The following is a 22,022-nucleotide window of genomic DNA, read 5'->3' on the forward strand; positions in this document are numbered from 1 at the left end:
AGCTGCAGCAGATCAAGAGCGTTAAATGATAAACCCAGGTTCGGATAAAGGAACCCAGGGGAAGCTAAAATACAGAACTAAGAAAAAAAAAACCAAACAACTCAAGGAGAGGGCAGAAAGGAGGCTGTTGGCTGGTTAAGGAGAGCTGATACCTGCCAGGCTTGAGAAGCATCTTTAAGTCAGCCCCCAGCCTACATTCTGACATTTGCCTTCCCTCAGGACACGTTGGGCTAGCTAACAGTATGTCACATTTAGGAAAATTGCTTTTTAAATGCATATAATGTATGTTTGGCAAAGTTAGAGCCCCCCCAGTATCCAGGCTCCTGCTGTTGTCATTCCATAGAAGCTGCTATACGGTTTGTTCTAAGGACACTGAATTGCCAATATCCAGGTTTTCCAGACATACCTGAACATAGATGCTCTATAGAGGACATCTGTTACTTTGCTACTTCCTTTTCCAGGAAGAAATGTTTAACAGCCTCTGCCCTGTGGGTACAGGTACACCCAGGCAATGTGACCCCAAAGAACCAACTGACTGAGGCCAAATTCTATCACCAGCTACCAAAAAGCAATCAAACAGCTACTTCACTATGGAGAAGTGATTTCCATGCTGACTCATGAAGTAACTGCTTACCTGTTTGGTTTAGCACACAAAAAATCCCAGTAAGAAAAATTTAAGGAAATCAAATTAAAAATGAGGATCTGAGAAAAGTCACAATTACCTGGCCTGTCAGTCTCTCCCAGAGCTTCTGAACCTCTGAAGCCACTTGCAGACCCATCTGGAAGAGTAAGTCTTCAGAGAACACGACATCCTCTGTAGGTTCAGGGGAGTAAGGGGATGGGTAGACATCAACAGCAGGATGAGGGACAAAACCCACACTCCCACAAGCAGAGAGGCAGATAACCTCTTTGAGTACTGCTGCTTGAGGTTATTTAGAGGGGATGATACAGTTGGGTACTGAGAACATACAGCACAGAAAGACAGGCTTCGTAATTTCCACTGCTGTGGAACAACTAATTTTTAATTGCTAGACCAGAATAACATGGCCAAAGAGTTCTTGGTCTGTTGCAATTAAGAAAAACTGCACATCTCGGCACTTTTAATTAACATTGCTTCTTGAGGCAGAACCATTTCAGTCATCTTTAGGATACCACCACTGCTTTAAGCTATTTTTTAAAACTACTGAACCAGTACATTTGGGCTCATTCATTGCAGTACATTCTCACAGCTACTGCACACTACTGCCAGCTTTCAGTGTGGATAAAGCCTCTCTGGCCATTACCTTTCTGTGAAGCACGTATTCCCCTTTGGTTTAGAAGTCTGGTAAGATGGATCTCATTGGTTTCCATATACATAAAAAGTGAACTACAAAGTGAATGGTATAACTAATACTAAAAAAACCAACCACAAAAATAAACCAAAGTGCCATGTTCGCACAAAGGCTAAGAAATAAATACTTAATATGCATCAAAGATTTTATTTGCATTAACTGAAGATTCAAATATTAAAATAAGTCTACATTAAATTATAATATTAAATATGCTTTAAATACAATAAACTAAACGTGTTTAGTTTCTAAACACAAATGGAACAAAAATAATTCAGAATGCAATACAATTAATGACACCAGAGGACAGAATAAGGACTTTTAATATGTAGTTCCATAAGCTGTCACCTCATAGCATTGTTTACTTTAAGAAGTGGCCTTTTAATTGATGCACAAACCCCATGTTACATAAACTTAGTAAGGTATCTCTCAAGAAAATATTCCTTAGTTAAATTCTCATTTATGTAGCAATCAAAACTCCTTTGGTAGCTCTTTTTCAGAATGAAACATACCAGTAAGACAATTGAGGAAAATAAAGTCTTACCAGTATTACCAGAAAAGGTGTCTTCCTTATAGTTACAGTTATCTAACATCTACAATGTCATTCACTCTTTAATTCAAATCAACTTACATATGTACAATATGTAACAAAGTACTCACAAAATCCTTAGTCATTCAAGACAAAAAGCTATGCTTTTCCAATATTGAGACCATAAAAGTATTTTTTCTAAAAAAAGGTTTTGTTTTCTTAAAGTGAAGCACGCTGTACAGTAGGTTCCCTGGATGTTATTTTCAAGACAGAACTAAGTATCTCGGCTATTACAGAAACAGTGAAATAAACCTGCTGCCCTAAAATGAGGTAGGGCCTCTTTGACTCAGATCTGATCTTTGCCACCCAAGCCAGCAGAAGTAGTAATAGTAGAACATTCCATATTTTAGCTAAATAATCCAACAGCTAAGTACACACATGAATGCAGTTGTCCTCTTGGCACTTCAAGAATCTCACTTCAAAACCTGATTTATCCAAACCAGTCTGAAGTTTCTAGTAACTTGAAAGAAAATTAACACAAATTTAAGGGGTTTCATGGTGCAAGACTTCATTGTATTTCAACAACACTGCTTGTACATATATGTTCATCTATGAAGGGTTTTTCAAAAGTTACCCAAGTTGTCACTGTAGCTAAAGAATGCAGCATTTAGGGACTTTATGGATGCAGTTAGGAACAGCTAAATGAAGAAACCAGGCTTGCAGCCATGACAGAAGTATTTCTCACACAGGTGATTGTACCTTTCCATCCAACTTCAACGGCATTGTTAAACAAAACTGTAAAACTAAATTTTGAAGAACCCAAGAGAACAAAAGATTAACTAAAGGGAAAAAAAACCCCAACCCCGGACATTTAAAATTAGTAAGAAGTCTTGACAAAGGTGATCAATTAACATGTAATTTTGCTTCTTTTCCACAGCAGTGCATGCAGCTGGTTGAATAATATACATCAACCGGAAATCTGCTAAGAAGAGTCTGGAACAGCATAGGTATTTGGTGTCCTGAAGATATATGATTTTTGGTTTTATTTTTTTCCTTTTTATATTTTTTTAAATAAAACTATTTCTTCTCCTTTATGCAACATAATGGTACTGATTGGGATTGTCTTTGTCTCTCTCCATATAGTCTCTGTCAATGAGAGATTCAATTCTCTTTTTTAAGTCTCCGGGCTACAAGAAAAGATGAGATTAGTATAACAATTAGTATTACAAAGGCAAACATACTTTAAAAAAATACTGCTGAAAGCTACATAAGAAATACACCACAGTAGATAACTGGTGTACTACTGAGACTCCAACTTACTTCTGTTCACACGATACCTTAATCTTTGGATTTAATTCTATGGTATATTACATTTCTTGCTCTTATAGACAAGCTGAATAGAAACATGTTACATATAATTAGGTAAATCTAGGATGGTTTGACAAATAAGAAAAATAAGTTACCTTTACAGGAAATTTCAGTTGATTATACAATTCAGAAACAAGAAGATTATGACCAAGAGTCTTCCTCATCTTCATTATTCGTACAATAGCAGCATCAATCTGATACTGCCTGTCCTGAAATACTCTTTCAGTTGTGCTGACCTGCTCCTCAACCTAAAGAACAATACAACACCACAAATCACATCACATTCTGTTGCTACTTTTTATGAATTATATATCTGTAGTTAACCTTCACAATTAAATGAAACTCATGCTTTCTTACTCATCCTTGAGACAGGCACATGCATTACTGCATTCTAAGAAGCATGTGACTTCTGAAGTGTACTGCTAAAGCAAGTAAAAGAGAAAATGAAGGATAATGTAAAGGAAAGAATATGTCTTATTTTACATTACTTGATAAATTAAAGCCAATCCTAGAAACTCCCTTCAGATTTTTGAGAGAACACGTAACACTTTGACAGCCCAAATACAGCAGTGTTTCGTGTCAAACTCCAGTTTGGATTTCATGGAATTTAATATGCAAAGGCAAAAAAGAAACAAGCCGGTGTTAATTAGAGTATGTCACCTTGCGTCAAGAATGGGGATTCAGATACAACAAAAAGGGTTTGTTTTCACTGCAGAATTAGGGACAACCCTGACTTTTATAGCCCTCTTACCTGCTAAATATAGAAGTGACATGGTGACATTTGATTCATGAGTTCAATATAGTACCAACACTTCAGCAATACAGAAACTTTTAAGATGGACTGAAACATCTACCAGATCCTTTTAGTTTAACATACAGGCATTTAGATTTGCAAGCACAGGAAGCAACTTAAGTTGTTTTCAACTTCAGTGATTTTAGTCTCTTGCCTCTCTGAGTCATCTTGACTACTCTAAAAATGAAATATCCTTTGAAATTAAATACTCATTTCTTTATATGCAAAAAATACAAGATTATGTCCTTCCATATGAAATATGGAGATAAACAGTCAATACATAAACTGAATGAATGCAAAAAGTACATACTGTTTCTTTCATTTGAATCTGGTTGATCTTTATTCTAAACAATTTATGCTTGAAATCACCATTAAAGATGAATTTATCTCCATCTTCTACATCCTTGCCCTTTGGATTTTTAATCAACACTCGTGCTTTTCCACAAGCTAAAGACTGCAAGGTTCTTCTTAATTCATTGTCCTCTGTGAAGGAGTTCAAATATGGGAGAAAGCAGAACAAAACATTAGCATCAACAATTTTATGTTATTAATCTAGAAATAAATTGAAAAGCTAGTTATTTTATGTTAATACTTTCTTCCAACTAAGTTCCAATTAGGAAATAGCTCTCAGTATTCAAACTTGGTCTCATCTTTCACAGGTTAAATGCTGAGAGCATGCACAAGATTATGTATGCCAGAAAGATGGATTTAGAAAACTCATCTCAGCGAGTTTTGTAGCCAAAATAGTTTCAGAAGAGATTTCACATTAACACAAACTTAGCTTTAGTGCTTTAGTTTTGTGTGATAGTAACAGGGCTTTGGAAAACAAAAAGTCAGTGTATGACAAGAAACTCAAAGCCACCTATTTTAAGATTTGATCAATGTTTTTATCACACAGCAAAAAATATATAATATAATAAAAATACAGAACTCCAAAATGACAGCAAGATGTTTTGTGGGAGGGCAGAGCTAACACCTATTATAGTCCAACTTCTCTCAAAACACAAAAGTAGTAGACAGAGTGTGAGGAAAATTTTATCTAGCAATATTTAAGGCTAAAAGCATTTAGGAAAGAAAATAATTATGTTTACAATTTATTTTATGTTGCAAAGTCTTGTATCAAGATTTTGCATTAAAACAGCCTCTGCAGTCTCTAGAATACTTCATTCACAGTATAAAATTATCAGTAAATATGCTGGATCTCCTGAACAGAGTTTTTGTCTAAGAACTGAAAATAAGCTTTTGCAATCAAGTGCTGAAATACAGCTGAGTAAAAGAGTAACACCATTGCTATTTTAAAAATACTTAAGCTTTTACACAGAGCAACCTTTTCCTTCTTTTAAACTGCCAACTGTTCTATGACTTCTAAAAAAAAATAAAAACAAGTCCTTTAAACAATGTGGGCTAAACAGCCATTTATGACATTTTGAGAGTTTCAGCTTTAGTAAATGCAGATTTTTGAGCCATGCTTCTGTCCAAACACAAGGCTGCCGTTAAAACACTTTGGAGCTTTGCATGTGAAGTCACAGGTTACAGTATGCCAAAGAGAAGGAATTTACAATTACTTATCAAGCCCTGAAGTAGAAGTAAAAACTACAGCTCCTAGAGGCTTCCTTGATAATAAGGCGAGTAAAAACACAGAATATATCTGGATAACACATCTCAAAGCAGTACAATTAGAGAAAAGGGTGACTATTCTTTCTCTGAGAACAGTTTATTCATTTTCTCACTGTCCTAATGTAACAGGGACAATCTCATTAGAGAGGCTGATAATTTATTGTAACAGTGATTGGAAAACACAAGTTCCAACCATGGTCACTTAATCCCTACAAGAAAAATGGAGAGGAACTTGTAAATTTACAAGACCATGTAGTGACAAGACAAGGAGGAATGACTTCAAACTGAAACAGAATAGATTGGGTATTAGAAACAAATTCTTTATTGTGAGGGTGGCAAGGTACTAGAACAGGTTGTCCGGAAAAATTCTGGATGCTCCTTCTCTGTAAGAGTTCAAGACCAGGCTGGATGGAGCTCTGAGCAATCTGATTTAATGGAAGGTGGCCCTGCCCAGGGAAGAGGGTTAGAACTAGCTTATCTTCAAGATCCCTGCCAATCCAAGCCATTCTGTGATTCTATGCTATTCATCCTGGCCTCACAGGAACCCTGTGGACTGTGAACTGTCCTTACTACCTAAATTTCTATACTACTTCTCCAAAGAGGAGAGAAATACAGGCATGGCACTCAACGCAATGACATATAGGTAGCTCCCACCTATCAATTCCAGTCACCTGCCTTAAGAACAGTCCATTGAATTCCTTATTTTGTGCTATAATGGAATGGATTTCCATGCAGCAGATTTCATCTGTTGCTGTCAGGCAGCCAGAATGCAGGCTCCAAGGGACAGCAATCCAAGATGAGAAAGCAGTACCTGGATCAGGCTTGCATGAACCAGTGCTTGTTCTGTAAACACTGTACTCCAACCTAATGAGCTTCTCCAGACTATCCTGATCATTATTATCACTGGAATGGATTTTCTTCAGCTCCCTTACCATTAAGAGAGATGACAACTAAGCAACTTGAAGCACTGAGACAATGGAGTATGGAGCACCCAGGCTGTACTTCCTTCTGTAATGCATCGTTCTGAACGCAAGGATTCTTGGTATCCCCATTTTACAGTCTTTTAGTAAATATATTACCGTATTTTAGTACTTGTAAGGGCTCAAATACTCTTTCAAGTACTGCTGTATTGGGTTGATATTAAGTTTCAACATCTGAAGGACTACTGGGTATAAGGTGCTCATTGATGCAAAATTTGCAGAGAGTAATGATGACAATGTTTTGGCTGTAGCTGTTTCAAGAGAGTGCAAGAATTCGACAGAAAAAAACCCACCCTAGAACATAAAAACAGAAGACAGATACTGCAGATGTTTAAAAAGAAAACTGTACTCTCTCAGTTCTCTTTGTCCTTCAGGTTCAAGTGCAGAGGTGGAGAGCTACAAAGTACACACCTAGCACACACCACTGCTCTGAACCAGACCTGCTGGGAAGGGGCACCCCAGCAACAGGAACGGGCAACAGGCAGGTGAGCTCTCAGCACAATTCAACTGAAAATACTCTCTTAAATCACCCCCAAATGACAGCATTCTACAACAGATCATTTTCAAAATATAGTATGCGAAACTGAAAGGGAGCAAAAATAATCTATACACAGTCTTCATCACCACTTAAATTTTAAGAACCACAGTGATACATTTTGTAAATCTATTAGGTTGTTAGTAGTACCACATGTCACACAGCTATTACGAATTTTGTGAAGCGTCCATTTCACACACCAAGAAAATATACTAGGAAATACCTGCAGTGTTTTCCTCACCTCTTTTGCTGTGTGCATACTATTGGCACATAAAGTTTGTCCTAATGATCATGACAAATTTCTTAAAATTAGGCCATCACATACCAAATCATAACTGCTGATCATCTGATGAATAAATTTAAGAATCAGAAAGTATTCTTCCTACCTACACCAGTAGCCATTTTAATTTCTTCAAAACTGAATTCATCTCCTTCATTAAACATAAGCAATACTAATGTCTGAAAGAGCGATACTTGAAACTCCTTCTTCCCCTAAAAGAGAAACAACACATAATGGTAATATTCAGAGATTTTTCTATTGTACCCCCTACTTTGACAGTTACAGAAGGTATACATTCATTTTTTTATTTCTAGAAGAATGGATATACATTTTAGAATGCCTGCCACACAGAAGAACCAGCCTGAATGTAGTATTGAGGAAACATGATATTTATAAAACCTCTTTTTTTTTGCTCCTCTAACACTAACAATACAATACCAGCAGAAGCTCATTAGAACGGCCTGGCATTTACTTCACATCTTTCACTTCATTTTAATTACAATATATGAAATTTTGCTGTTGCTGCCATCAATAGTGAATTTGTCCGTAATTAACTCAAGTTAATATTCACCATAAGTTAGTAAAAGAATTCAAGGGTTTTTTTGTCTTTACTGTGGCTCAGTGAAGCTGTACTATTACAAGGCAAGATACTGCATGAGACAAAACAAAACCACGTAACAAACAGTGCAGTTATTTAACAGTTTAAATTTTAAACTGCATTTAAATTTTAACCACAGCCATCACATCACTAATACCCTTCAGTCTCTATGTATGTCAAGCATACTAAAAGCATCACCAGGATTTCTACAATCAAAACAATTCCAAATTGAAGATTAAAAAATGCTGTGTTCTTTTTCTTTCTTTAATTTCTTGTTTTATTACAACTTAATTTATTTGAATGAGCAACAATTCCAATCAAATTAATATCATCAAAAGGTATCATGTTTTGTTAGCTAGGCAGTATTTCAGTTTAATCATAAAAAGCCCACTTTCTGAACAAAGTAACACCATTGAATTGTAATTGTTCCTCTAAAAAAATGTGGAGGAACTACCTTTATAAAAAATAAAACACATTATTAGATTCCAAATAATTGACTTAAATTTTAACCTAACAGACAAAGCATTATGCAAGCAAACTTACTTCCTTAAATTCTGCCTTTAGGACAGCATGCCCTAAAGTGGTCTGCCACTGAAGTTTTCGACCACTGTGTTTTCCCAAGTAAAAGGTTTTAAATACCTCTTGAAGCTTTATCATCTGTTAAGAGAAAAAAACACTAGCATTATTTCAGTGCAGTGATACCAAATGATTCACACATGTAATTTCTTTATTCTCCTCAACCGTGTTTCATAACAGGTTCTTTTTTGGGAAAAACAATCTAAAAAGCAAAATTTTGCTCTCAAGTACACTGGTACTATTATGCACATAAGAAAGCCTCAGTTCAAAGATAACTGAATTTTCCTTGGGTTTTTAATTTGCTTGTTTTGTTTTAAATAACAGTAAAATAAACTCCCTGTAAAGGGTTTTAAACCTCAAAAAAGATACTGGTTTTGTCCCGGAATCTGAATTTGACCGAGAAGTTATGGGACAAAAAGCATCCATCTCACACACCTTTACACTGGCTAGTACCATCTGCTCTTAAGTTCTTCCTGCAGTTCGTGGATGGAATGGAACTCCAGTCCAATTCCACTACTTTATGCCCTCTTACTTCTAAGTAAAGGGGTTCCACCCCTCCATTTTTATGAGGTGTTGCTCATGCTGGGTCCTTCAGTAGTCTGCCATGGAGGAAAAGACACTTCAGAAACAAGAGTATAAGAGCTTCCACATCTTCCAAACTGAGTGGGAACCCTATTACCACCTCTGGCACTCTGAAGTGCTTCCCACATGTCCGATTAAGCAAGGTATTGTAGGAAATAGGGACTCCAAATACACATTTCAACCTAAATCACTCCTGGAAGGAGCTTTGCAAAAATTGCTCAACTTGAAAACAATTATTTCTCAGGCAAATATTATTTAAATGCAGGGGCTAGTTTTGTGTGTGACACATTGCAGGGAATGGAGAAAGGATCTCTAAAAAAAAAAAAAGAAACGTGCAGTAACATAACTATTGACTAGGTCAAAGTGCCTAACCAATGTAGTTAAAGATTGACTAAATTAAGGTGAACTGACCAATTCCAAATTTTTAAGTAATTGACTGTAATTCTAAGTAAGTCAATGATATTATTAAGATACAAGTTAAAAACCCCCACACTGAGTGAAATAATCATCTGAAAACAGCGGGTTTTATCCACTACGTTTTATTTTTTGCAATTCTGGAATCTTTAAAATTACATAATCCCCTTAAATATCTAGCAGAAAAAACATTAAATGAAGGGCATTAATGCACCCTGTGAAGTGCATTTAGAAGAAGAATTGAAACACAAACCTCTGAATTTAAATGGACTTCCATAGGCGTGTAAGTTGGCCAATATCCCATAGTTAATATATTTACTGTCAGGTCTATATTTCCTGGGTCACTTTGGTTCTGCATATACTAAAATAGAAGAGACAAAAATTATTAAGTATACTATCTGCATACAAAATTAGAAAATGTATATACTTAGAAATTAGAAATTTAGGATTAGTATAACAATGAAAAAATCTTACAGGCCACATCCTTGGTTAGACATGCTCTACCAGGATTTGGAGTAACTATCCAATGACCACTTCCCCAACTTCAAAACACAACAAACAGTTGGGGGTACAAAGAAAAGATCAACATGCCTTGAAATATCCTAGACCATTGTCTATACAGAGTGCTAAGGTCAAAAAAGCTTTAATCACATGCAAATAAAGCAAAAGAAAAGAAACCATGGCAAGGACTGTAAGCTCAAAAGGATGTCCTTGAACTTCTTCATCTGTTAGACAAAACTTTTTCACATAATTGGCTTGACTGATGCTCTACTCTAGACTGCAAAATCTGGGACAGAAGAGTCACTACAGTATTTTAGTATAGGTGTTGTCCTGGGTCAGATCTTTACCAGCATCCTGACTTCAGTAAGGCCCCAAAACAAGTACCCAGAGAGAAATACAACAACAGGGTGAGCATGTACAGTATTTCCTGCAAACAATTATCAGTCACCAGCAGGCTGGAAACACTGGGGCTGAGACATGCACAGTTTCTGTGCACTTAGCAACATTCAGGGAGTTTCTCTCGTGTGGGCCATTCACAAAAAATTCAGAGCAGCACCAGTTTACAGAATGAAGGAATACAGACTTCCAAAGATGTCAGTCAACTAAATTACTATGTGGTATTTAGACTAATTGACTATAAAAGGAACAAAAAAAACCCTGTAAAATTATTGTACACAATAAATAAATCCTGTTGTATAAATGGAACACTAAGTCATAATAATAGTAGACACTATCATTATGACTAAGACCTGCTCAAAAGCTGTTTTGTTTAATTTTAGCCCAAACAATACCACCATTAAATGCCTCCCCATGACTGTGGAAAATTTAGTATACAAACAGAAGCTAAAGGTACCTGTTTGAACTGTACCATGACATCTTTGGACAGTTCCATGTCCTTGAACATGCCCTCCAGTTTGCTGGTAAAAGCAGCACCACATTCTGCCACACACAAAAAAAAAAGGCAAAGATCCCACAATTACAAAGAAGCACAGAACAAGTGATAAACATTTAACCTGAGCCACATTACCAGGTTACAGAGCACCCACAAATAGGTACATTTTCAGGATTTTACTTCTCTGTAAGTACATTAAATAAACCAGTCTCATACCTGAGAAGTCAGCCTGATAGTTCTTGCTGAGCATAATGAAAGGTCTGATACACACATACACCCCCCCCCGCCCCCAGAATTTAAGTTAAAAGCTGTCCAGATATTACTTAAAATTTCCTTGTCACTTCTTAAAAGCATGAGAAAGTAAGGATTCCAAGTTTGCATACCAAAATGTAATACAAATTTAACACATCTGAAGACACCTACCATGTTTAAGCTTTGACAACATGGATTTCTCAGCATCTACCGATGCGCTTTTTCCAACTAGCAGTCTTTTGGCCAAGTCTTTCTTATAAAATGCCTCAAACACATCTTTCCCTGTAAGGAAATTGAAACAAAAAATAAAATGAAATTAAATTATATATTCTATCTGCATCACTGCCCTTCAGATTTGTGACACAAGCCTTTCTCATGAAAAGCTGATTAGCAGAACAATATTCATTATGCAGCAGTGAAGAAAAACATGTAGACATTTTGTTTTTTTATTATTCTAATAATCTTTAACATGTTTTGCCAATTTTTTACTTATTACTTTTTTATTTCTGCCCTAGGAACTTGGGCTGTCTTGTATTTTCCATTGGATCAGCTGCAAAACACATGAAATTACTCTGGGGTCCAGAAGAACATTCTCCCTCCACTGGTCTGATTTATTTAAAAAAAAAAAGGGGGGGGAGAGGAGAAGGTTTTCTATGCATCAAAGTATTTTAAAAGACTAAGGAAAAGAAAACTTAACAGAAGCCTGCTCACATCATTTGCCAAAAGCCTTTTAAAATGAATGAGTCAAATAGATACCCACAAACTTTCACACCTTAAACCCAAGCTTCTCCCTAGCGACAGTGCAGAGATACCAGCAAGGTGTTTCCCTTTTAACAGGAACAAATTTACTGTAACCCAAGCCACTACTTGTGCTGCCTACAGTAGCTCCTTATAATTCCTTGTAAACACCTTCCAGTTTAGTGCTTCTTATGATAGTCATCTTCCTTCCCCATTCTGTCCTGGGGAAGCTTCATGAACCAGTTGCATCAAGATATCAAAAAGGCCAATGCCCAGAAACTACCTACTAATTAACATCTGCTCTTAAAAGAGATCCTAGACAGCTCAAAATAAAAATTGTGCTTTTAGCTCAGCATGAAATAATAAAAATATGAAGAGAAAGAGTTGGTGAAAGTTTCAGATTAACAAAAATTAATCTCTTAGATTAAAAAGCTGCCAGTACAACTGTTTTCATTGATCATCTCCATCTGACAAAAATGATGCAATTATGATTCAATTAGGCAAACAATATTACTTTATGACTTGACTGCTTTCCCATCATGTTGTACTTGTTTGGGATTTTTATGAGGAGAGAACCCCATAGATCTCAGACAAACAAATACAGAATTAGGTAATTTCTGCTATTCAACCTCAACCCAGGATACACATTCCACTTCCCTCGGAGCAGTGACCATGCATCTGTACTAGATCAGACCACTGGCTTTTCTGATATCCCACACAGGAAAAAAAAAATTCCTAACACATTTGAGGGTTTTGTTCAGACAGAGTCATACATGAGGGAAATGCATTTCAAAAGCAGTGAAATTCAGCAGTAACACTTTTTCCTATCATTCTGAGCCCTCCTCTGTGTTCCTTCTCAGCTATGATGAGAAAAGTCAAGAAAAGTTGCTAGGCTTTCATGTTTTGCGCCTACAACATACATAAATGGACAGGAAAGAGAGAGTCTATACTGCCATTAGAGGAGAGGTTGTCGTTACAGGCATGGTTAATTTATGTTAAAAAACTAACAGCAACACCTCTAACTCTTAGGTCTCCACTCACAAGATTCTGAAAGGTCTGTAACTTGCCAATCTCAATAGAACTATTTGTCCTCACTAGTATATTTATTGTACTCTTTCAGGTGTAAGGCAACCTGAATTAAAGACCAAGTTGAGCAGAAATTCACGCTGAAAAAGATTTCTTGCATTCAGAAGAAAGCAGCCCTGCTAGTAGCAAGGGGAACAGTTTTAATTGCATCAGTGAACTGCTATTTCTTACCATGAATGAATCTAAATATGATCATGATTTTGTCAAGGATTCTTTCCAGCTCTTCATCTGTTGCTTCTTTATTACCAGCTCTTAACTTGGAATCCACATATTTTGCTACAAATAAATAAAAGTAGGTAACAGCTTAAATAATAGATCTAAAATAACCAACTTACGCATCTCCTGCTTGAAATATCACTATGTGTTAAATACTACGATACATTAAAATATAGAATAAGCACTAAACCTTCTATTTTCCCTTTTCCCATCCCTATGTTCAGTGGAATGACAGAGCCCTACATTACTGCAATATTACTGGAGCCCTACTATATATAATGGAAAAGTACTGCAAAAAGGAATAGTTCAAGACAAAAAATGAATATAGTAAAATAATTAATATTAATACATTAGAAATTCCCACATTTTGTGTTAATAGTCCTACAAGCATATTACTGGTTGAAAGACAATGTTTTGGAAGCGTACAATGTATATGAATGTATTTCATGAGAAACAGAAACAAACAACATAAAGAGGACTATATTTTTGTAGACCTTTACCATGTCCCTCATGCTCCTTGCTAGGAGCATATTAAAATTTAAACAGAAGCAATACTTTCCAGTTAGTAGTTTCAGAATGCCAGAAATAAGGTTAAGCCTTTAGCTAAGTATTTATTAAGTTAACACAACCTTCTGTGTAAGAAAAAAACCCTTTGTGGCAGCTGGAACACCACGATCTACAAATGATAACAGCCCAGATCATGGCTGTAACCTGTTATCACTATGTTGTGCTATCTGTCCTACATAAGGTGATTGTAGAAGGAAGACACAAAATAAGCCAAATAAAGGCAAAAGAATGGGCAGAGGAAAAACGAACAACCAAGGAGCAGGATCCTCTCCTGGTGTAAAATGTCACAGCTCCAGCTTTTCAGCAGGCAAAACTGTCAGGATATCTTTTGCCAGATCAGGGATAAACTAAATACTATTATTTTTGAAGTATTTGTTATTATCTTTCCCCTTAATAAGCACAAGACCTCCTGTCAAGTTAGTGGGTTTTTTTTCCCCCTCTATTAAATCTCATTGTATCTGAAGGCTTTAAAACTTATCCCAACTTCAGCCTTCAAAGCAGATGGATGGGCTCTACTTACTCCTTTCTGAGAGATCCAGAACATCGACAGAACTCCTCTAGCACCACAATTAAAGCCAGCTCCCCTTTACTTGCCGCAGCTGCTGCTCCCCCTGGCCGTTCAGTCCCACAGCAGCCGCAGTGCTGCACGGAGCAGCCGTTAGCACCCGGCGCCGTGCAAGCAGAGCGCAGGGACGGGAGGGTGACATGCTCCAGCACTGAGAGCACCCCCAAAAGCTCTCGGGGCCCGCCACGCGCCCGGGGTAACCTTGGCCTCGCGTCCCAAAACCACTCTCCTAAAGCACAATGCGACTGCACCGCTACTGCACTAGCACACTCAGCAGCATTACCATGCTTTCTAGAGATTTTAAAAATATTTTACAGAAAAATATTTGTGTACCTATCAATTCTGCAGGCTTATTTGGTCTCTTGTTGATAAATGTTTCAAAGGACTCCTTCATCAAGTTTATAAATTTTTCATTTTTCTGAAAGCACACTTCTATGATATGGTCCACTTTATCCTTAAAATCTAGCAGCTCTTGCACCATATCCTTGTCTTTTTCAGGATTAACCACTATTGTTGTCCCAAAGTTCTGTAAAACAAACACTTTTGATAGTGAAATACTTTAGAGTGCTACCTATCTCCCCCAACAGAATCGTTTACCCTTATGAAATTTATCATTAGAAAAAGGATTTTTTACAGAACTACTTATGACTGCAAGTCCTTAAAAAATGAGATGCATTGAAATTTAAAATAAAAACTAGACACACATTAATGGATTTCAAACATTAGTGTTTGATTTAAAGATTAATTACATTTAAGACAAAAGTAAAAATTAAATAAATACACAGTAGACATGACTATGATGTGCAAGTTTACAGTGAGATACAGAACCATGATTCATGTAAAATAAATTAAATGGAAACTGCCTCAGAAGCATTAAGTAAAAAGGAAAACTCTGCACTACTTTTATTAAGCCCACTAGAGAGCTCACTTGATTAAGCACATAGCAAAAATTTAACCGCTGCTCAGCCCTCGAAGATTTCTCTTTCATCAAGGGCTCTAAACCAAAATGATTGTAGCTAACTTACAAAACTTTCTCACGCACAAGCAGCAGACACAGACTTGATTTTCACTACCGGTTCCTAAATTTTATCTCAGAGGTAGAACACCATTTGTCTAATGAACCAAAATATCCTGTAAGGGAGGATTTTCACCTACTGGACAATTTACATTTGCTTTGTAACACTGATCAGTGCCCTGGACAGAAAGATCAGTTTTCCAAGGTGAGAAAGAGGAACATCTGCACAGCAAAAGCAAAACAGTATTCAATTGGTATATTTTCACCAACTGAAGTACGTTAGCCAACAACAGTAAAAGAGATAGGGGGAAATCCCTCTACAGCCTCAGAATTTCCACTGCATTTTCTAATTAGCCACTGTCATCTTTCGTGGATATCTCTCTCAAGTACTCTCTCTTTACTCATTTCAGAGTAAAGCTGAAGACAAGGCTCCCAAGGTCCTTAGAGTCAATGCATGTATCACAGAATGGTTTGGTTGGAAGAGACCTCTGATGATCACCTAAGCCATCAGATCTTCCACTTGTCAGAACTTCCCCTTCATTAACACAGCATTTGGGTGTCTCATAGTCTGTCAGGTACATTCATAAATTGCAGGGCTTTCCCCCCATTCTGCAAATGGCAAACCGAGATACAAAAAACCAAATGGCACCTCTGAATTCACAAAAAGGTGACTACAGTGGATCACTGACCCTTACCACAGTAACTTGGCTCACAAGATAAACATTAGAAGTTCTTGAAGCCTCTCTTCACTGTTTCACAACATTTGGAAGGAAGAGACTTACTGACACTACAGAAAAGGTTTTCTAGGTTTTTTGAGTATGTACAAAACCATCTTAAAACCATAAGAGGTATGACTCTGCAAGACACAGGGTATGATAAGCCAATTTAGCAACTTGCAGCTGTGAAAGGAGAGGTTCCTTTCCTTATTTTCTACCCATCTTGAACTCCTGCTTCTTTCCTTGGAGTAGCACATGGACTTTTCTCTTTAGCTCACTAAACCTGGGATTAAACTGACCTTGCCCAAGTATTGTGATAAAACAGATCACAGGAGAGCCTATGGAGTGGCAGGCAGCACTAGGATTAAGTGAGGAGCATGATCTGGGAGAAAGGAAAAAGAAAGATGATCCTCCTCAGCCACAGCAGCACCATTCAATTAGGGAACACACTAAGGAGTAAACTCCACCTTGGTTCTGGGGGCAGAGGGTAAGCATGTTCCAACTCCCATGAGCTGCAGCACTGGTGGATCATGCTGAACTCCAGATATAGGTGTGCAGAAAAGACACTTTTGGAATTAACTGATGTTGTGCACCTAGTCCTGAAGGTTGATGAACACACAGGCAGTTCAGGGGAGAGCTCTGACAGCGGGAATGATCAACTCCAGGGAGAAAAATCTTCTGCGGAGCTTTCCTGCCTTCATCTTGCAAGAACACTAGAGTGCAAGCTCTCTGGGGCAGCACACTACATGGATATTATGCCTAACAAACAAACCCAAAGCATCTAAATTCGACTGATGGCTTATTTTCAATAGGAGCATTCCCTTCCCAACAGCTTTAACACCATCAGCATTGTTGTAGGCTGGTTACAAGCAGCACTGCCTAAACCGCAGAAGAATAGCAATGTCTGATGTTTCACTGGTTTTGCAGATATGTAAGCAGTTGAGCGTATTTGCAGCAAAACAACATATAGGCCAGTTCAGCATAGTCTAAACACATGTGCATGTGGTTCTATTTACAAGCAATGCAACCCTGTATAACAGTCAAACCTGTAAGGAAAGCAATTCCCAAGCAGAAATTTAAAACCAAAGCAGGTGTTGCTGTTTCTCATCATGTGATAGTTAACTGAGGCAGAAGCATTAGCATCCCTCCCCATATTTACTTAAAACAGAAATTTGATGATACACCTCTATGCTATTCTTGGCTTTGACAGAAGAAATCTGTAACAACATAGATTTTTACATTAGTAATAGATCTTTGAAATACCTTGATGTATTCACTCCAATGCTGCAAAAGGATCTGCTGCCCACCTTTTACCCGGCTGAACAGCTGGTATGTCTGGGTCAAATCTGATATTCTGTTTTCATCAAGCAGGCTATCAAGTCCTAAAAAAATTAAATTAGAAAAAGGAGCAAATTTGCATACAGTTGCATTAACAGAATTAGAAATATATTAGAGAATATACTAGTATTTCAACTGAAATACTTTCCCAACCAGGTGATGATTGTAAGCCTTTTGCAGAATGGTTGTGAAGAGAGCTTGACTTCAAGGGTACAGTTTTATCAAGAGAACAGGAAGCCAAGTAAACTGCCCTAAATTTAAAGTAATGATAAATACTTCACGAGATTTTTTCCTGTGGAGCACAGTGAGCTGTTTTTAGATTAAGAATGTGCTGGGAACAGTCTACACTCCTACCAGTGGAATAACACAGTATTACAAATTCCTTTTAAGCAACTTTTACTTTGCCGATTCACCCTACATGAGACTAGGCTCTGGGCTATGGAGAAGTGAAGCCCAAAGAATCTAACAAGCAAATAACTTCATATACATTTTTCCATTTGAGAGTATGACAAATGTAGCTCCAGTGCAATCAGAAGTACTTTGCCTGGTGTCAGTTACAGGGGCTTTAGTAATACTAGAGCATAGCATCAAAGATTTATGACATTTTTTTTAACAACAAAAAGATTGATTTTACACAGGTTGACAGTTCACACCATCAATGTAGCTGACACTGTACAACTGTCCTACTTCAACGAATGTATTCCATTAATGCTAATTTTTAAGTTATATGAAACATTGATTTGAAAATCTACCAAATTATCCCATATTCTACTATATTCTTCACCTTAAAAATACTTTTGCTGTATATTGTAACTTTCATGCATGTTCAGAAAGGCAAGCAATGTTTAAGAATGATGTTAGGTAAACTTTTGTCTGGTATTTTGAAATTTCCTAAACTTCTGAGATATCACAAGAATAGACATACTTTAAATGTAAGACAACATACTACACAGTCTCAAATACAGGGTTTTAGTACTCTTTTCATTGAACATGGAATTAAAATACTGGAAATCAAAGAATCATAGAAAGGTTTGGACTGGAAGGGACCTTAAAGATCATCTTGTTCCAATCCCCAGCTGTGGGCAGGGACACCTTCCACCAGACCGGGCTGTTCCCATCTCCTTCCAGCCTGGCCTTGAACACTTCCAGGGATGGGGCATCCACAGCTTGTCTGGGCAACCTGTTCCAGTGACTCACCATCCTCAGAGTAGAGAATTTCTGCCTAACATCTCATCTTGGATCTCTCATTTTTTAGTTAAAACTATTCCCCCTTGACCTATCACTATCTGCCCCCTCTTTGAGTACTGAAAGGTCACTGTGAGGTCTCCTGGGAGCCTTCTCTTTTCCATGGTGAATAACTCCAGCTCTCTTAATTAAGAAACACCCATCCCATTCAAGCACTGCATTCTATTCATTTAAAGACACCAATACACTATCTGCTTTATTACAACCTAGATCACAAAATATAGCCTTCTCTTTCTAACATGAGCTGTGTGACTGAAAAAATATTTAGTCACACATTTGATAAACGAAAAGGACACGAAGCAAAGTCCTCCGATAAAAGGTTTCACAGAGCTTCCAGAAAGCATTGCCATAGCCTTGGAAAAATCTACTGTACTCACAAAAAAACCCCACCCCCACCACTAGGTATGACTCAACAACAGTTATACTAACATAAGTAAAAAAAGGTTTCTTTCCTGCATTTTTAAGCTGTATCAAACTGATTACTTCACATTCCTTGACCATGAAAAAAAAAACCTACAAAAGGCCACATCTTTTTCTACTTGAACAGAATACTAAGATGTCATAAGCAAATCAAAATATGTCCTAGATCAAATAAATACAGAAAACTAAGTAAGTCAAGTGATGATGGAAGCTTTTTAAACTATTTTTTCCAGTGGAGACATAGACCGCAAAAGCTGATCCAACAATACCCAAGTCCTGAAGCTCAGTAACCAGAAAGGTAGAAAAATGTAAAGATATCTCCATATTTACGTGGATGGCTCATACATATTGTAAACCAAGGAAAAGTTCAGTTTAAAACAAGACCACATACTTCCTGTTTAAGCGACTTGATAAAAAAGCATATCACTGGAAAAGTTACTTAATCATAATTGAATTAAAGAGCAAGCAAAATTGACATATATCACCAAAATATAATTATTCTTACCTTCTGTTTACAAGTTTAAGAATAGCTAAGAGGAAGTGACCAATTTATTTCTATAAATGCATTGAAAACACGGAAACAACCTATTCCCATGGTAGCTGAGAGCAAAATGGGCATAAGTAATCTTTAATAGGGACAAAAAAAGACATAGAAAGAGTATGTATAACATGAAACTGTTAAACATGGATGTGATGGAGCTTCAAGATACCCAGCTACCAGGGACATCTGTTTTGCAACATAAAAGAAAACACAGATGGAAGGACAATTTGCTAAAAGATCTAAAACCTAAAATACAGCAACTGCAGAAAAAGAAGGAAAAGATCATTTAAAGTATTAAAAGATCAGGGAATACCAAACAAACCCAGAGATTCAGGGGAAAAGGAGAGATTAAAATTTAAGAGGGACAAAGAAATGGCAATTTGAACACACAGTCTGCATAAGGACTTCCTAAGAAGGCTGCAGTTCTTACCTGAAACTGCCAGACAAAAGGTAAAGTCCAGACAAAAGCATATGAAAGCTCATTGCCTCAAATGCTGCCAGTTCCAGTAACTCACAATTCTTAAAACTACACAATCACAATAGTATCTGAAACTATTGCTCTTCAGCTGTGTGATTATCACAAAAAAGAAGCTACAACAGTTACTTCAGCTCTCATTTAGAAGTTGATGTAATTCTAGGAAAGAAGCAGTTCCAAAGGTTTAACTCCTAAAGCCACTGCTGCCAAGTCAAAGGAGATCTAGAGGCTTAGCGACCTTTACAAACATGGAATCAGATTTTAGACATTTATTTCCAAATATACCATTTACTTGTCACAGTGAGGGTAACAATCACAGGACTCGCTGTGTCTGTGTAAGTTTTTCCCAGGGCTAATATACCTCCAAAGTAAAAGCTGTGGAATTTATAGCTATTGCAGAGTATGAGAATCCATTGCTAATCAAAGATTGTATTAAATTTTAAAAAATACCTTTTTGCAAAATAGCTGATAAGTGTTCTCCTAGCAGCTGCTTCTCCACACAAGCAATCAGTGGTTTCCTAAATTAGACAAGAAAAATATATTAGAAACATTAGAGTATAAAGGAGTTGCCTTCTGTCACAGTGTATCTGTGCATAACTGACATTAAAATGCAACAATTTTCTACTTAGAGGTTACAAATTAAGACAAAAAAAAATCACGTGATGAAAGACAATAAAAACTATGTATGTAATTAAAAAATAATAATAAAAGATTTGGTAAAATTAAATTCTTTACACAGCAGAAGTGAGATGTTTACATTGCAAAAGTTAATACAAAAGCATAACTAGAAAAAAGTTACACTGAATTCTGGAAACAAACCAAAAACCTCCAAAGGTTTGAACTTCAAACCAAAACAATATACACTAGTTATGTTCAAAATTCAGCTAATTGTAAAATTTTCACCTGTGTTATGTATGTACACAAGCATAAACTGAGTTAGAGCCACAAGATATAAATTTGCAAAAACTTTTAAATTTGTCCTTGATTATCACCTACTTTTTACATTTATACATTCATTTTAGACAGGACTGAAAAATAATGGGAAGTTTTTTCTTTTACATCTTTCATCGCCTAAAAGATAAAATAAATGCCTGAACTACAAAGGCTCAATTAATTCCAGTGTTTAAACTTCTACCCTGCTTACAATGGAACAACATAAAACCAACCATTTCTTTATGAGTTAAATTCTATAAAACTGGTTCTCAGAACTTTAATTGAGATTTCCTAGAAAAGATGCACACAACTTGGACGGATGGAAGCCTTTCCTGTAGGAGGATACACTTGTGCTAAAACAAAAGTGTACCTTTGCTAATACACTCTTTCCTGAAACAGCCATCAGTGACATGCCTGACATCCATACAACACACCAGTTTAGGTCCCTCATTTGGAAAGGTTCAGAGAGGGAAGCAAGGATGTTCAGAGAGGGAAGCAAAGATGAGCAGAATATGCAGCTGCAAGAGAGACAACTGCACATGTCAAGACTCTTCTTTCTGGGAAGGAGATGACTTATGGATACCATTAACAGGCAGGAAAGGGGTGAAGGGAATTGACTGATTACTTTTCCATGCATGAACTGGGGTCATCAGCAATGCTACTGGGTACCAGACTTAAAAGGAGGCACTTTATCACCTGTGGAATGCTTTGCTAAAGCCTGGTACAGACAGAAAAACTAGTATGAATCCCCATGAGAGACTTCAAATATTTCAGAGATACAACAACACAAACTACAGCAGGTTCAGAAAATAACACTGAGCTGAAAACAGGCAGACACCAGGAGAGTATCAGGGCATCACATACACTTCCTCTGTTTGTTCCCTTCAGCGGCCATTAAGTGAACATGAAATATTGTCTAGAC

General features: G+C 36.9%; 1 protein-coding gene across 1 annotated transcript in view; it reads right to left on the minus strand.

The window, feature by feature from the left end:
• Positions 1-987: 987 nt before the first annotated feature.
• The window catches only part of CUL4A (cullin 4A), a 34,812-nt gene continuing 13,777 nt past the window's right edge, over positions 988-22,022 (minus strand). The window contains exons 9-20 of the mRNA XM_058419220.1: positions 20,618-20,685; positions 17,412-17,530; positions 14,751-14,943; positions 13,241-13,345; positions 11,417-11,527; positions 10,955-11,040; positions 9,854-9,961; positions 8,572-8,685; positions 7,537-7,642; positions 4,329-4,501; positions 3,321-3,473; positions 988-3,044 (exon numbers count right to left, since the gene is read on the minus strand). Coding sequence (XP_058275203.1) covers positions 2,949-3,044; positions 3,321-3,473; positions 4,329-4,501; positions 7,537-7,642; positions 8,572-8,685; positions 9,854-9,961; positions 10,955-11,040; positions 11,417-11,527; positions 13,241-13,345; positions 14,751-14,943; positions 17,412-17,530; positions 20,618-20,685 — 1,432 coding nt within the window. The 3' untranslated portion in view covers positions 988-2,948. The remainder of the gene's footprint in view (positions 3,045-3,320; positions 3,474-4,328; positions 4,502-7,536; positions 7,643-8,571; positions 8,686-9,853; positions 9,962-10,954; positions 11,041-11,416; positions 11,528-13,240; positions 13,346-14,750; positions 14,944-17,411; positions 17,531-20,617; positions 20,686-22,022) is intronic.

The sequence above is a fragment of the Hirundo rustica genome, chromosome 2 (genome assembly GCF_015227805.2).
Source record: "Hirundo rustica isolate bHirRus1 chromosome 2, bHirRus1.pri.v3, whole genome shotgun sequence".
In the NCBI taxonomy this organism is placed as follows: domain Eukaryota; kingdom Metazoa; phylum Chordata; class Aves; order Passeriformes; family Hirundinidae; genus Hirundo; species Hirundo rustica.